The sequence below is a fragment of the Pan paniscus genome, chromosome 16 (genome assembly GCF_029289425.2).
Source record: "Pan paniscus chromosome 16, NHGRI_mPanPan1-v2.0_pri, whole genome shotgun sequence".
NCBI lineage: Eukaryota > Metazoa > Chordata > Mammalia > Primates > Hominidae > Pan > Pan paniscus.
This window is the reverse complement of record NC_073265.2, coordinates 26,308,055-26,325,135: the sequence shown is the minus strand read 5'-3', so window position 1 is coordinate 26,325,135 and position 17,081 is coordinate 26,308,055. Positions and strand designations below refer to the sequence as shown.

Sequence of the window (17,081 nt, the reverse complement as noted above, 5' to 3'; positions counted from 1 at the left end):
TCCGTCTTTTCCTCCTGTGCTTCCCAGCTCTGAGTGAGATCCACTTTGGAGACGCACACTAGTCGCGCGCGCGCACGGGCGCGCGGGCGCGCGGGCGCACACACACACACACACACACACACACACACACACACACGCCCTTGGCTACATCGGACCCAGATGACTGCCTCCTCACTTCCTCCCTCCCGATTCCGCCGCGGCCCCCAAAGACTCTCGGGGTGGCCCCTTGTCCGCACCGCTTGGAGGGAGTGTGCTCTGAGTTAAGCTGGTCTCTTCTGGTCCTGGAAAAAAATGAGTATTGACAAGGTTGCTGGATCTGCGCAGAAAAGAAAGTGCCACTTAATAAAAAATTTAGCCCGGCAGTGGTACCGTCTGCAGAGCTTGCTGCCCTTGGACGTTAGCAGGAAGCCTTCGGGGTGCTGTAATCGGCGGGCAGAGGAGAGGGAGGCCGCGGAATTAAAAGGAACAAAAGCTAGAGCGCCATGCCAAACGTCCCCGGCAAGACCCAGTTAGGCAGGAGCCGGGAGTGATGGGAAAATGAACTAGAAGTAAGTTTTTTTTTTTTTTAAATGAAAAGATCTGAGGCGGTACCGTACTTTCCCTGTGGTTTTCTGCAGTTTTCCTCTCTGCGCTCTCCCTGTCCTCTTCTCTCTCCCCCTCTCCCTCTCTCCCTGTTCGCGCGCGCGCGCGCAACACACACGCGCGCACGCACACACATACACACACGCGCGCACGCACACACATACACACACACTCACACACACAGACACACTCTCCTTTTCCTCCCCCCCGCCGTCCCCCATCCCCGTGGAGGAGCAGGCTTGCTGATTTGCTCGGGTCCGCCCGGCTCGAGCCTCCCCTCCCCCTCCCGCCCCCCCGCCTCCCCCACCCCCCCAGCCGGGGCTGTCCGATCGCACTCGTTGCATATCAGAGGCTCGGCGCGGCGCGCTCCTCCTCGCTCCCGCTCCCCACTCCCGGGATGTGTCTCCGCCGTACGACGGGCTATGGCCACCACGACTTCCGGGTTCCGTCATTTCGTTCTCCCGCCGCCGACCCGCGCCGCCAAACTGAGGCTCTTCAATAAGCCAGGCAGCAGCCAACCTGCCAACACCTACTGACACTCACTCATCTCCCAGAGAGAGAAAGAGAGCGAGAGAGAGCGAGCGCGAGAGAGCGAGCGCGAGTGAGAGCGAGCGAGCGAGCGAGAAAGAGAGAGAGGGAGAGACAAAATACCTACCAGGAAAGGGGGGGAGGAAGTCCAATTTTTGCAAACTATTCATTTTTTTTTCTTGATTTTTCTCACTGCTTTCTTTGAACAATACTTTAAAGAGAGAGGATCGTATTATAGATACCGCGGGGGCAAAGCTAAAAAAGGGGGGAGGGGGGAGGAAAAAAATCAAGAAGCAGAAACCCCTCGCGGAGTTTTACTGGAAGAAAAAAACGGGTCTGAAAGATTCCTCCTCTTCATCATCATCAACCATCATTCATTCACTACCTTGACATTCCGGGCTTTGATTGACAGCTGGAGTGGCAAAAAGCCATGAAACACGACAGTTCGGTTACATGTGGGCTGCCGACGGGCCGCTCGTAACCTTCAGTTCGGGGGCTTGACAATTTTTTTCTTCTTTTTCTTCTTTTTCTTTTCTTTCTTTTTTTTTTCCAACTGAGGGGAAGAGAAGAGAAAGAGGGGGAAAGGAGGACCGAAGAGGAGGAGGAGGGGAGGGGGGAGGAGGAGGAGGTGGAGGAGGAGGAGGAAGATCAGGAGGAGGAGGAAGAAGAGGAAAAAAGAGAAAAAGAAGAAATATCACAGAAAAAAAAAAAACTCTTCGTTGTCTAGACTGGGCTTTTTTTCCCCCCTAAAAAATAGCATATTGGAGAATTGGGAGAAGTCTCTTTGGTTTGGAAAAAAAAAAAAGGAATCTTCAGCCTAGATCACTTTCTTATCCGGACTGGGATATTAAATATACGACACATCCAGGAGTTTATTGGAGCGCAGACTGATGGCGCAAAGGGTAGGTTTAAATCTCCAACACTTACCTAGATATAAATCCTCTCCTAAGAGGGGCCTGTCCCGATGCCTCCTCTCCCTTCAACGCTTCTGCTGCTGCTCGCTGCTTGATGATGGCGGCCAGTATTTTAAAAAATAGCAAAATTATTCATCGGCTTCTTTCCCTCCCGTGCCTCTGCGTGTGTGCGAGTGTGTGTGCGTGCGTGTGTGCGTGTCTGGGCGCGCGTGTTCCAGCGCTGTGCGAGCGGGCGGGCGGCGAGTGCGTGTGAGTGGTGTGTGTGTGTGCGTGTGCAATCGTTACACGCTTTCGCCTCGCTCCAGCTTTTACCCCAGCAGCGCGATTCCCCCGGTTCTCCTGCTGCCGCTGCTGCGCCGCTGCCGCCGTGGCTCGCGCGGCTTGGGGCGGGCACGGGCTGCGTAGGAGCCGCCGCCGGGGCCGCCGCTGGGGCCGCGCTGCCGCAGCCGCTGCGCCGCCGCCTAGACTACTAGCCTGGGCTGCTTGTTTTGTCTCTGAAATTGACAAGGACGCAGGGAATCCGCTGCTAAATAATGTTTCTGGTAACTTTCACGTTATTCGCCCCCCCACCCTCCGCTCCCTGCCCCCGGGGAGGCACTGGCCCTAGTCTTTCCTAGTCCTCGGCGTTCTCGTGCTGATTATTAGCGTTTTTCTTCTCTTTATTTTGTTTCATTTCGCCTTTTGATTTATTGGATCCTCAGAGGAGGCGAAGGGGGGTTAGGGGTGGGATCCGGGGCTTCCTCCTCACACTAACTCCACTTCTCCCTCCGTTGGCTCGCTACGGTTCTGTTGCCTCCGGCGGGAGCGGGGCCTCCCGGCGCCCCCTCAAATCCCCGGCCTCGCCGCCTCCTCTTCCTTCTCTAAACGTTGCTCTTGGTTCATGCTTTTTCATTTTTAAATTTAATAACATTTTTTCCTCACAACTTTTAACTTCGTTGTTTTGGCTGGTTTGGTTTCTGTGTGCTCAACTTGTGCTCGGTACTTTTCTCCTTTCTGACTTTGTTTTTATTTTTATTTTCTCTCTCTCTCTCTCTCTCTCTCCCCCTCTCCTCCTTTTCCTCCTCCTCCTCTCTTCTCTCTTACCTCCCTCCCTCTCTCTCTCTCATCTTTATCCCTTCCTCTCTTTTCTGTTCGCCCTCTTCTCCCTGCTCTTTTTCCCTTTCCACCCCCCTCCTCTGTTCTCCCTCACCTCCTGCGCCCCCTCCCCCTTCCCGGGTTCTGACAGTACGATGAGCTGCCCCATTACGGCGGGATGGACGGAGTAGGGGTTCCCGCTTCCATGTACGGAGACCCTCACGCGCCGCGGCCGATCCCCCCGGTTCACCACCTGAACCACGGGCCGCCGCTCCACGCCACACAGCACTACGGCGCGCACGCCCCGCACCCCAATGTCATGCCGGCCAGTATGGGATCCGCTGTCAACGACGCCTTGAAGCGGGACAAGGACGCGATCTATGGGTAAACTGACCCCCCGGACCCAGCTTACTGTGTGTGAGTGTGAGTGAGAGTGTGTGTGTGTCTCTGTGGGGGTGGGAAGGTGGACGACTAAGTGGGGAGTTACTTCAGTATGGTGGGGGGCGGGCGCCGCTTGCCTTAGGAAAGGACCGTGGAGGGGGCCTGCTCTTCTGCCCCTGGAGTCAAAGCCCCGAAGAATTAGCCTCTTTCGCTCCCACAGCCCGACCACTCCAGACCCCACAGCCTGGAGTGACTGAGTCCCCAGAATCTTGCCGGGGCCTTCTCCCCGAGGACAGGATTCCTGGCCAAAGGACGCAGGACTGCTCGTTTCAGGCCCCCTAACAGAGGCCTTGACGAAGGAGAAAGTTTCCTGCCGATGAGAAGCAACTTTGGGTTTTTTTATTTTTTAATTTTTTTTCTTCTGTTTCCTACTGAGGGTCTGGGAGTCACTAACAGCAGCTTGAGCTGGGATCAGGGCTGCTTCTGTCGGCCAGGAAGTCCTAATCACCCACTTCTTAATTCTCTGTAAATAAAGGCGGCAGACCTCGAAGTGCAGCGAGGTGGAAGGGACTCTTGCTTGCTTGGAGCCGCTCTTAGGGGGAGTAAGGAAGATGGCTGGAAATTATTTTATATTCTGAGAGCACTTGGCGAGGGGTGAGATGTACGATCCTAACGTGTACCACACGAGCTCTTCCGGCTGAGGGTAGGTGGGCAAAGCGACGGGATGCCGAGGGGAGGGGACAGTGGGTAAACAGCAACTGAGCCCCAAGCCAGAGGCCGCAAGCATCCCGAAGTGTGGCTAAGCCGCCCGGAGGAACACAAAGGGCATACGCGCACGCACACTTACAAGTTTTAAAACACGATTTATTTATTTTTGTCTGCTGCAGCGCTGGGAGAAATGTGGTCTTTGGAAGGAAGCTCTCCAGCGTGTAACCTTCCTATTATTTTGGCCCCCACACTGTGGCTTTAGTAGAAGTGGAGCAAACAAGTTTATAAGGCAAGGAGGTGGAGAGATTAAAAGAGCATTATCTTGCATTTATGAAGTGTCACTCCGGTGTGTATGTAGGTGAAGCCTTTGGCCTCGTCTGAAATGCCCATTAAAATGCAGAGTTAAAACTATTTTTTTTTTTTTTTATTTCAAACAGTGTTCCTTTCTTGGGAGGTCAGGGCTGGGTCTCAGGGGTTGGTTCGGTGGCCTCCGTAGTGTGGGGAGTGGATCAGAATCGACTCGGGCTCCAGACTGCCTGAGCGTCTCGGATGTTTCATTACGTTCCAACTGAGGCTGTTTTTATTTGTCGGGCTGCAGTGGCCGGGGTCTTCTCTGGCCAGATCTGAGGGACCTCTGAGCTGCGGGAGAGGGCCAGGCCCTTTTCCCTTTCTGTTTCTGGCTTAGGCTCGCCTGATGGAGGAAGGGTTGTAAAGTGTGGTGCGTGCCTGTTGTATTAAAGAAGGACTCCACACCCTCCAAACTTGTTGATTACAGTTCTTGCTCCTTCCCCTCTGCACCCCGTCTCTGTGTGTGTGTCTCTGCGTGGCGCTGCCCGTTAGGCACCCGTTGTTTCCTCTGTTAGCTCTGGTCTTTGAGAAGTGCGAGCTGGCGACCTGCACTCCCCGGGAACCTGGAGTGGCTGGCGGAGACGTCTGCTCCTCCGACTCCTTCAACGAGGACATCGCGGTCTTCGCCAAGCAGGTCCAGCCTTCTTGATCCACTCAACTTCGGGCAGTCCCTCACTACCCCTCCCCTTTCCTCGGAGCTTTACTTGAAAGGAGGAAAGGCCAGGGACACCCTATCTGTTCCTCTGGCCCAGTCCGCTCTCTACGCCTCCTCCCCATCCCTGAGCCTGGGGGCGAATTGGAAGTGGAGATAAATATGGGTGTTTGTTTTCCCCCCCCAGCAGGAATACAGGGGCTCGACCCTCGAATTAAAGTTGACCTGCTCCTAATCTGGGGCTTGGCCTTTTTCCCCCGCCTCCAGCTACTTGAACAAGAATTGGGGAGAGGGGCTGTGAGGGACCCGGGAGTGCCCGGGAGGCAAGGAAGCTGGGCGCCTCTCCGAGCGGTCCCAGGCAGCAGTGGAGAGCCACAGCCTCTTGGACTGCTGGATATGGAACTCGAGGCCCTGAGAACGACCCTGAGTTCCTGGCTACAGCTTAGTCGTACCAGATCCCCCTTAATGGGGCCAGGACCAGAATGCCCTGATTCTTCTTCAGCGACTCCACTAATTTAAGGCACCAGTTTCTTTCTTGTATTTTGCCAAAGCCCCTTTCCTCTTCTCCGCCATTGCCCTCCACCGTCCCCATTCTCACATTTCAGCTTTCTTATTTTAAATGGGGTGATCGTTCAAGTTGACTCTCTGTTTCTTACAGGTTCGCGCCGAAAAGCCACTTTTTTCCTCAAATCCAGAGCTGGACAATTTGGTAAGGCTCTCTTTTCCTTGTTTTTCCCCAGCCTTTGCCCTCTCCCATGCCCAGAAGCACCCACTTTCTGCTGGAGCTCTGGGGAGTTAGAACAGAACCCTCTTTTGGAGCTCTAGGGAGAGAGGGAGGAAGGGAGCAGCTTAGAGCCCCCGCACGGGAGCTGGCGAGCGAGGAGCAGGATGAACGCGGTGGGGAGCGAAGCCCAGGGAGGCCGAAACGGGAGACCGAGCGCCGAGAGCGCGAGCAGGGGATGTTTCCCAGGTCTCGGCCCCAGGAGTAAACTGCGAGAAGTGAGTTATTTCCTCTGTTTGCCGGGGCAGGCGGCCGAGCCCCGGGCGGCTAACCCGAAGGATGTAACCACTGGCACGGCTGAGGGCGGGCTGGGGGTGGGGGCTGGGGGGCGGTGAGGGGCAGGCCAGCGCAGGCCACTTTTAGGTGCGATTCTTTTGCTAATTTGCACGATTTCAATATTAAAAGTACTTAAATCCGCTTTCAAAGGCCCTGCCTCAGCATTCATCTTGAGTATTTCCTTCTTTAGTGAGGAAGGATTTCGCTGGGTATGCTGTTCTAAAAAGCTTTTTCTATCCTGAGAAGCGACCTTTTTTTTTTTTTTTTTTTTTTTAAGGAAAAAAAAAAGTTGTCCTGAGGTCGAGGGAGGGGATGTTTAAAGAGGACTAAAAGGAGAAAAAGGGCCTGGCCCGAGGAAAGCAGTCTTACAAATAGCACAGTGAACATCAGGGGGAAAGATATTAATGCTTATGCTCAGGTTGAGTCAGATTCCTACCCCGTGGCCAATGAGGCAGAGATGATCAGTAATCACTTGATTTTTCTGACTATTTCTTGATGTTTAAGTTTTTCCTGGCCACCTGCCCGTTTCTTCTCCCCAGCCCAACTTTCTCACCACCATCCTCACCCCACTCCCAACCCCAAGACAGGACCTCAGAGTCACAGAGCTCTAACTCCATTCCCTGAACTTTTCTTTCAGATGATACAAGCAATACAAGTACTAAGGTTTCATCTTTTGGAGTTAGAAAAGGTAAGCAGGAAATAACACTCGCCGTGTTGATTAAACCACTTCCCTCTCCTGGTTGAGTTGGGATGTTTTTAACAAACCTCTAGTGTGAGGGATTGAGCACCTGGAGATTTTGAGCATGTAACCATGTCCATCCTTCAACTGGCTTCTCAACACAGGGGCTCAGAGGGTGGGTGAATCAGGACAGCCTTGCCTTTAAAGTAGCCTCCTCCTCCCCAATATTCCCCTCAGGCATTCAGGATTATTTTGAAATGCAGCAAACCATTTATGTTACTGGACACTCAGCCTGCTTGCATCTTTATTAGCTCAGCTCACCCTCGGCCCTGGGTTTGCATTAGGTGCAGGCAGAGTGAATCATCCTTGCTGGGTGTCTTTACATTGCTCTGCAGCTCAATTACTTTCCCCTGGAAACATACGAAACCCCTAGCTTATAAAATCACAAACGTTAATGCTCTCCCCAGTTCCAATGTTGTAATGTTTTGATGTTATTATCAAATCAGATTTAATTCCCTGGACTCCCAGTCTGAACCCAGTTATTTCCAGTCCTATTTCTTTCTCTCTCTATTGTAACTTGTTGCTCAGAGAAGTCTCTGGAGAATAATATCTGCTGCAACAATTACTCTATTGTTTCCTTGCCTTCAACTATTACACCCTTTAATTAGAGTTAGTTTGGAAGACATCACACTGTTGCTCTTTCCAAATGTAACCTTGCAACCTGGTATTTTTCCTTTCTAAAAATGAAACAAAACAACAACAACAACAACAACATGAGCTAAACCCTCCACCATGACCTTCGTTCTAGGTCCACGAACTGTGCGATAACTTCTGCCACCGATACATTAGCTGTTTGAAGGGGAAAATGCCCATCGACCTCGTCATTGATGAAAGAGACGGCAGCTCCAAGTCAGATCATGAAGAACTTTCAGGCTCCTCCACAAATCTCGCTGACCATGTAAGTCTGCTAGCCTTTAGCAATCTTTTAAGGCCACTGGGCAAAGCATTATTTTAACCTTGTTTTAACATCTAGCTCCACTGATTTAGTTTTCTTTTTAAATGACTCCGTCTCTTTTGGGGTCTTTTCTTCTCTTTCTTGCTTTCTCTGCCATACCCTTCATTTTCATTTCTCCTTTCTTGGACCCCCTCCTATTTATGTTGAGAGCCAAAAAACCAGAGTTGATAGAGTGATTTGTGCTCTTAATGTGTAAAGTTTTCTGGATTTGGTGACTTGGGTGTTCGCAAATTCTGTTTGATATAGTCACCACTGTGTTTTCTGCTTTCTTAATTTTGTGTAATCAGTGCAGCAGGGATAGAAAGAAGCAAGACAGTTAGCTGGACTGGTCTGGAGAGAGAGGACTGAATGAAAGAGAATTGAGTGAGTGCTGATTTCCTAGTATCTCACAGAGATGACAATTCTGAGAATTATTGGCAATCTTGCACTGCATTCGAAATAAAAGGGGCGAACAAACACATTACAATTCTCAGGGCTTTTGCTATAGAAACTTATTGTCAGAATAGGGACTTATTGCCAAATGCCTGAAGCATCTTCATAATAAAAGACAGTAACCTTGATGAACCAATTATTAACAATGTATTACAGAAAGCTGAAGGGAATTATGATTGAGTAACCATAGGTTAGTGGTTGAATTTTAACACTTTAACAGTTGGTGAATGAGGATGGAGAGTATAGTAAGAAATGACTGTGTATGTCAGGCCAGGAAAGGAGATTTCTTTCTATTCTCTCTGTTTCTAATCCTATTTTGGAACCAATCTAGTGAGTCTGATGCTAAAAAAAAAAAAAAAAAAAAAAAAAAAAAAAAGCATATGTAGTGAGACTGAAAATTTGAAAAAGAAGCAAAGAGAAGAAAGATTGCAGCTGGTAGGAAAGGCAAGAGTGGCGAGGTTAAAGAGTGGGTGTGAACAGCAGTTTTATTTATAGGAACTCAAGCCTGGAAATGGGGGACAGGGTGTCTATAGATTACATTCAGTTGAACTCACAGCCTAAATAATATAAGCTATAGTTTAATAACTTTGTGGCCGAAATATTAATTTGACACTCCGTGTGAGTTAAACAGGCATTAAGGCTTGAAGGCAGTTTGTCCCTACCTCCCATCCCAATTCCTGACTGGTATGAGAAATGAATTGGGATGCCTTAGTATAAACCTTCTATGAGGTTCTTCTCTCCCCTGCTCCAGACAAAAGTTTTGAAAATATGCAGTCATAGATTTTCATAATTAACCTTTGCACTTGTATGGGAAGCCAGCCTAAGAACAAAAGTTAGAAAAAGTCTAGAAAAGAAAACCGCAGTCTGGGATATCCAGTTCTGTGACAGAATAAATACTGCGGTGTTGAAGGCTCCTATTCTTATCTCTTTACCCTTACCTTTTTCCATCATGGTGAGGGAATCTTTGGTGATCTCCTTTGTATATTGAGTGAATGTAATGAAATCAAAAGGATGCAGCAGTGGTTATGGAAAGTTTATTTGCTGATCTGTGGCTCCACAGTGTGTTGTGGTCCATGAGGCATGACACTACCTAAGAAATATTTACATTTGTTGTTTTTTATGTGTTTATTTTCATTGTTTTCTGTTTCTATATTTATATTTATTCACATTATTGGGAGACTGGGGAGGGATCTATTTACATGGTTTGTAAAATGAGAGGTTCACAGTTCTCGGAGCCAAAAGCTTTTCTCATGATATTTCTAGGAGTACCTACTACTTAGTTTTCTAAAACAGTTTCTTGGCAACTCTTTTTCCAGTGGATGTATACAGCTAGACCATGTTGATGTTTACATAGAAAAGATAAGATAAAATAGGCTGTTTAAAGTATTGGCTGATAGACAATATCAATTTATGACACTATTGTAATATTTAAATATCCACTCAAGAAGGAAGTCATACCTAAGAGGATAGTGCTTTAATAATTTATCAATCATCATCTTTGGATAAAAGAGTCAACTGTAACATTTGTTGCTCTCCTTTCGGGCCCCCAGTCAAGTAAATATGACAACTGATTTATTTTGAACCCATGAGGGCTTGCCACTTCATTGGGTGTCATAATTTAAAGCCTTTTATTTCCTAGAGATCCGAACTATAACATTTTTACTTTAGCCCCCTGCTATTTGTTTTGAAAGGAAGCAATAATTTGTTCCACCAGCACACCAAGTAGAAAACGGAGAGATTTGCCACAGACTTGTATTTTATGCAGGGACATGAGAGAAAACCTTGGAGAGTTTTCACCATTTTGAGACTTTTGTACCATAGGTGTATTGATTGTATTCATGTCCAGGCTTCCCCCTTCAAAGCAAATCCTCTTATGCTTTTCAGCCTCTTCTACAAAGTTGCCTTCCTTCAACCCCCTAGCCAAACACAAAGTAAAAATAACAAAGAACCACTACCTGAAAAGTGGTGTGAGTGGGACATTTTCAGCATGTAAATGTGCCCAATTTGAATCTTCAGGTTTATTTTTCATTTGCTTTGATATGCATATTTAATACATTGCCCCAGGCTGGATCTCATTTGGTGAACACTGGTGCAGGGGTGATGATGAGCCACTTCAGAAAGGCCCAGACAGCGCGTTGTTTTCTTGTTTTATCTGTTGGCCCACTATTCTGATCTGAGCTTCCTCATGGTTTTATTTGCACATGAAATGCTGAGAGCATTTCAACTTATTGGCTATGAATAATGACAGCTAAAAAAGAAGTGTAGTTTAATTTGTTGTATGCCAAGGTTTCTCTTGTGGAGGTGACAGTTTGTGACAGCTGTTTGACACCCCCAAAACACATACACCTCTACTCTTATTAAGTGGTATCCAGCTTCATTGTGTGTGTGTGTGCGTACTCGTGTGTGTGCGTGTTTAAGGAAGGAACATGCAAGAAGAGAGAGAAAAGCAGAGAGAAATGCATCAGAAGCAAAATATTAGGTACCAATATAGTTTCAGTATTTTTTAAAAGAATTTGAAAATGTAGATAAATAAAAGTAATAAATATAAATATCTTCAAAGCAAGTATATTGGCAGACTTAAGAATAAGTTTTATATATTATTAGTAAATCCTGTTCACATTTCATAAAGTTATATAAATAATTTGATATAACAGATGCATTAGAAGAAGACAAACATAATATTCTTGCTTTCCATTCCTTACATTCAGTGAGGTTACTGAGTTCATTCATTTATTATTAACACTTACATATGATGGGTGTAATGGAAAGAGGAAGTTTGGAATTAAATAGAAAATAAAATATGCAATATTGATTACAATTTCGTTGTATTTAGTAAATTTATAATGCATGCTTATGTTTTTAATATTATAATGTATTTTGTCTTTTACTATAACATAATAATAATATTTATAGGTAGGAAAGAGCTATTACAATATTTTTGGAATATTGGGGAGAAAAAAATATATAATAGTCAAAGGAAATAGAACTCTGTTTTCCAGCTGCAGTTCATGTTAGTTTCCTAGACATTCAAATTTATCATGTTTAAAATAAATATGTCTAGAAAACAATTTTTAAAGAAGTTTCAACTTGAAAACTGCTGTGAAATGACCAGCTTTTTCTAGTCTGTGGAATTTCTGAATAACAGGTGATACTCACTTTATCTATTTTACACAATTTTAGATCAAATATTTAGACTTAGTACAGACAAAGAAAATACATCCTCACGTTTACATGTAAAGATATTACATGTAAAGATATTACATGTAAAGTTCAGACAAATGAAATCTACTTGCTTGAAGTATATTCTCTGAGCTAAGCTCTATTTGCTTGAAGCGAATACAGTTATACAATTATATTGTTATTCCTAATTAGTGGTCATAAAGAGCTACATTTTTATTTTATTTGAAAGAATTCAGTAGAGGGAAGAAAATACAATTATGTCTGTTAACAGTTAATAGCAGATACCTTAAAATTGCCTGGATCTACTAGCACCACTAAGAAAAGAAAAATTATTGTATATTTATATGTTGAAAGCTGTAATTTAAATGAAGATATTCTGGTGTTTTCTTTTGCATCTCTGAATATATCAAGTTTATGTTGACACAGTTTGTTTGTTTGTTTGTTTTTTCAAATGGGTTAGGTCAGAGAGAAGACTCTCCAGAATCTTATTTCTGATAGAATATGGGCAAGTGACTCTAGATAAATTCAATTACTACCTGAAAAATTAGAGGGAAGTGACAGTGAGGGGTGGGATAGGTTCAAGTGGTTGTTCTATAGAATATCAAGGGGGAAATAATGAAATTGGATAATAATATGAATGCTTTATTTTATTTGCTAGTTTCTTATGTTTTAGTGTAAGGTGAGACCTTATGGTATGCTATTCAAAGCCTCTGGGTCCTATTCCGATAAAGTTCTACTTCTGAGCTCTGTCCACCAACCCAAGGAAGCATGGCTGGGCGCGTGGATTTTCTGTTGTGTTGCTGCTGCATGGTTTCTGGTGGTTGTTAGCTTTCTTAATTCCCCATTAAGAATAATTATACTATTTAAATCATTTAGACTGTGCAGTTGGAGTATGTTTTCAGTGTAACTGTGATGAGATGAAATTAAACAAAGGTTGTACTTGACAACCACATAGACATTCCCTATCAGATTTTTTGAAAATTGGCATTCTTTAATTCATTTTCTTTTTTTAATACTAAATGTTCTATGGAATATCCCAACACAATTCAAAGTTATAAGAGGCATTTTATAATATGGCATTACACCAACAATACAAGACATTTCCGTCTTCTCTAAAAGTTGCTCGACTAAATGGAGAAGTCATTTGCAAAGGGTGCTTGCCACTTCTGTGAGAGTTGCTTACATATTAATCCCAAAGCTTAATAGAGAGGTAGAAGTGGGGAGGTGAGGGAAGGACCCCAGCTTTATTTACATTTTTAAAGAGTGAGTCCAGGTTCTGAAAGCACACATAGGTCTCCTGACTTCTTGTGTCAACTTTACAATACCGAAGTTGAAATTCCAACATTTGTTCAAACCATACAATTAACATTTTTAACTTTTGTAGACTTCAGTACCCCAAGATAGGAGTCCTTGTTTTATTTTTAAAAATATTTTTTGCATAATGTTAATTAGGAGTTAAAACATTATAAAGTTATGGGAAATAAGTAATTTAATTATGTATGTTGATACAAGTATATCTTCCCTTTGTTGTTTAAATATATTGAGTCAAATTAGTTGTACATACTTCATTTACTGATTAAAATATCTTTATGTATGTTTACTATTACTCTCTACCTATGAGCACATACCCTGAGTTACTTTATTGTATTTTCCAAGTTTACATGTAATTTTTCTCTTGATGTTATATAGTTGTGTAGGTTCTAGAAGTTATCTGGTCTAACTTCTTAATTTTAAAGAGATAAAGGAAATGAGCCCCATAGAAATGAGGTACATCACTTGCTTAAGTTCACCTGACTGGTGAGAGGTGGCATGCCAGCATCTTAATTCCAATCTAATGTTTTCTTTCCTATACCATGTCCACTGCATTGCCTTTTCATTTGGGATCTAAAATGAGTTTCAGATTATTTTAGATAGAACTTGTATGTGGCATGGCCTTTGCTTTTCTCCTTGAAGCCTCATACATTTTACTTCTCCATTCAGTTTTGTATTTATTTACAAACGCTTTATACATTTCACCCCACTGGCCCCATGGAAGAACCATGTGCCATGTGGAATCATTTAAATAGGGAAATAACACCAATTCACCAAGACTTATTAAGTATTCTCTTATAGGTAGGTCCCTCATGGAAATGCCATAATGGTTTAAAATGTTACAATTCCAGTGTATCTGCAACTTCAACAAGAGAAGCACACATATGATTTGCTTCCTATGCCCAGAGACTCCTGTCCTCTCTATGCTCTTTTCTAGATTTAGCAAAATTCAATGATAGTGCTAAATCAATTTTTTTTTTAACTTTCAAGGGAGAAAACACTGGCACAATTGTGTTTTCTAGGGAAAGCTGTGTGTAAATGAGAAACAGAGTAGAGCAGCAGAGCGCTCTCCTGTGGCCCCACTACTACAAGCTCTGCCCATATTGTCTCCTGCTTTTATATTAATTACAACTTGCATTATCAGCTGTGAGTCTGTAGCCCAGCAAATAGAAAATACTGCCCCTAGAGACCTAGCTCCTTGTATCTATTTTCCATCTCCTTCTATTGTGCTCCACTCAGTATTCACTGCTTTTCTCCTGGTAACACTGCTCTGTAACACAATTACGTAAGAGCAAGAAGAGTACCATATTTGACTCCCAATTACTAAAGCCACTGGGAATAGAAACATGTTCACTCCTTGCCCTCGGGTGTCTTCATGATTTTTTTTGGCTGGAGAACAGGACATATATTGTGGCATGCATATACCTGAATGCTCAGTCATACACGTGCACCCGGCGAGCGTTTCTCTTTATTTTTCTACTTGCATCATGTGTTTTTACATGCTTTTGTATGTCACTTTGGTTTCAGGATTCACTAAACTTCTGCATATAATTTGGCAGAAAGCCATGCCATTTTTCTTGAAGGATGGAAACTTGTAAACTCTAAGGGGAAGAATAGAAGAAAGGAGTTGTGATATAAACAAATATTTTAATCTCAGGGAAAACAAATTGTTAAAAGTAATAGGTTTTGTCCATCCATGTCAGTGACAGTTTTTTATGACCAAGGAGGAACAATTTTTTGTTGACCAGATTATCAACATTTGTATTTGTATATGATCACATCACCACCTTGTGTAGCTCAATACAAACAACTTGTGGTAACTCCTCAGCCTTGAAACCCCAGAGGGATTTATCTGTTCTTCCTTCTTTCAAATCAGATGACTATCGTGTGATAGTCCTTAGTTGGTGTTCAGTCTCTCAAACAAGACCATAATACTTGAGACACTCTATGGGAAATAAACATGACACTTTTTCAGGAGAGCATTTTTAAAGAGTGAGAAAGAAAAGAGGGAAGAGATAAGGGAATGGTAGGTTAAAGAGTGAACTTAAGCATATTTTGGGAATGGGCAGAAAACCAAAGACCCAATTTATTTGGAAGAACCAGCTGCTCTTAAAAGTAATATTTGCTTCTGTGGCTTATTTTTCACCCCTTTACTTTAGAAAACATCTCCTTCAGATACCATTGAAAGAAATACACTGAATTATAAACGAATGAGGCCTAACTTGAAAACTCAGCACCAGTTTAGCTGATAGGGACAAACCAGTGTTTTCAGTTATAGGAAGTCCTTCTGAGTGATCCCTTCAAATCAATGCAGCACCTAAACAGAAAGACTTGCTCCGGCTTCATATAAACGATTATATAATAGCTATTGGATGACATCTGCCTTAAAACATAGTTGAGGTGTTAGTGGTTAATTATTATAATTTTCATGAGGGGTAAGGAGCTTTTATAGCAGCCAGCTTAATAAAAAGCCTGCAGTGCATAAAATTAACATCATTGCTGTGTACAATGAAAAGTTTAGCTTAGGTGAATATGTTGCAGCTATTGCATTTTCTAAAAGAAGCCTCTAGCCTGTGTTGTCGCAGGACTAAACTCACACCATGCTATTGTTTCTTTTTCTTTTCTTTCTTTTTTTTCCATGTAATTCTTCTAGCTCTTTATCTCATTACCGCCCGGCAAACAGCTGACACGAAGAGGCTTCAAAGCTTGAGGAGCCCCTGTATTCTGTTTGCCTTTTGCTTGAAACTATTGGAGTGGTTTCTAACTTAGATTAAAAAGAGAGCTCACAGGCATGACTTTGTCTTTCTACAGGCAGCAGAAAACCTTGACTTTTATTTTATTCTACTCAATTTCATTCCCTAATCTACTTTCTCAAACATATCCTTATTTTAGAGATCTATACCTGTGCCATATTTATAGTCACAAAATTTCTGCTCAGGGTTTTCACTTTGAATCAATTGCTTGCCTGATAGCAGTGCCAGTAGCATTATTTTATATAGATGTTATTAATCCATAGAGCTCTGGATTATTATTTCATAATCTATCAAAAATGCCAAATATTAATTCACAGTCAGTTTGCTGCAGATCTGTAGGGGGAAAAATAAGTTTTGTAGTTCCAAATAAGAACATTTCCCTATTTTTTTCTCACCTTGGTTTCTTGTTTTATTTTGGTAACATCATCCATGCTATATGTACACTGTAGAGTTGATGCTGAGAAAAATGACAGACTGACTTCTTTTCTTGATGAACTATACATAATGGCAACATGGCAAGATTACTTTCCCTTGGTCAAGAGGTTTATTTGTTGCCTATACCCACGTGGCTCTGTCTGAATTCTTATTTACCAATTCTAGTAAGAAACAGTGTATACTTTGATTGGTTTTTTTAGTGATATACTTTGTATAGTTTGGTTTTTTTAGTGATATACTTTGTATACTTTGATTGGTGTATAATTTGTATACTTCGATTGGTGTATACTTTGTAAAATTTGTATACTTTGATTGGTGTATACCTTGTATACTTCAGTATATACTTAGATTGGTATATACTTTGTATACTTTGATTGGTTTTGAGGAACTATTTTGCCCCTTCCTCTGGCCCCCAAATCATTCACTTGCCAGTAGGTCTGTGGGCTTAACTGAAGTCGTCATATGCAGGTGACAAGTGTACAGCTCTGGCTTTAAGGCTGGACTGTTTCGTATGCTGTTCCTCCTCTCCGTTTCTGCCAGAGGAAATGCCATCTCTTGCCTGCCTTCATGTGGTGCTGATAAAGTCCTTCCTGTACATTAGAATTCCTGTTTTCCTTTAAGCAACAGCAGGGCATTGGGAATGATCAGGAAAAGGGAGGAGGAACAGAAGAAGAATATACTCAGCCAAGTAGCATGAGCTATAACTCTTGGTTTGCCTTGCATGTCCTTTGAAACAAGTAGTTCTTCTAGGAAAAAGCACTGCTCAGTGAATTTCAAGCTTCCATGAAGCTCAAGTGAAACTCCTCTCTAGCTTACTAGATGGCCAGTAGTTCACACGTGTTTCCTTTTTTAAAATTATTTCTACAAATTAAAGCAAAAATCAATAATTTATTAGGTATTGATGCAGTGATTAATATCATTACCTTTGTTGGTTATATAGTCAATCAGTTGATAATTTTGAGAGTTTGTATAGGTTGTTTTAGGGCATTGCATTTGAAAGATGTCAATGGCTGTCCCATACATTGTGGAGCC

General features: G+C 43.5%; 1 protein-coding gene across 9 annotated transcripts in view; it reads left to right on the top strand.

The window, feature by feature from the left end:
• Positions 1 to 217: 217 nt before the first annotated feature.
• MEIS2 (Meis homeobox 2) overlaps positions 218 to 17,081 on the top strand; it is a 210,657-nt gene continuing 193,793 nt past the window's right edge. For 4 of the 9 annotated variants that reach the window (XM_003816707.5, XM_003816708.6, XM_003816706.6 and 1 more), the window contains exons 1-6: positions 218 to 2,012; positions 3,250 to 3,482; positions 5,028 to 5,169; positions 5,846 to 5,896; positions 6,882 to 6,932; positions 7,732 to 7,881. In XM_003816707.5, coding sequence (XP_003816755.1) covers positions 2,001 to 2,012; positions 3,250 to 3,482; positions 5,028 to 5,169; positions 5,846 to 5,896; positions 6,882 to 6,932; positions 7,732 to 7,881 — 639 coding nt within the window. In that variant the 5' untranslated portion in view covers positions 218 to 2,000. Of the gene's footprint in view, positions 2,013 to 2,042; positions 2,567 to 3,249; positions 3,483 to 5,027; positions 5,170 to 5,845; positions 5,897 to 6,881; positions 6,933 to 7,731; positions 7,882 to 17,081 lie in introns of those variants that run through there. The other 5 variants (XM_008969808.4, XM_008969811.4, XM_008969810.5 and 2 more) reach the window with 2 other exon arrangements.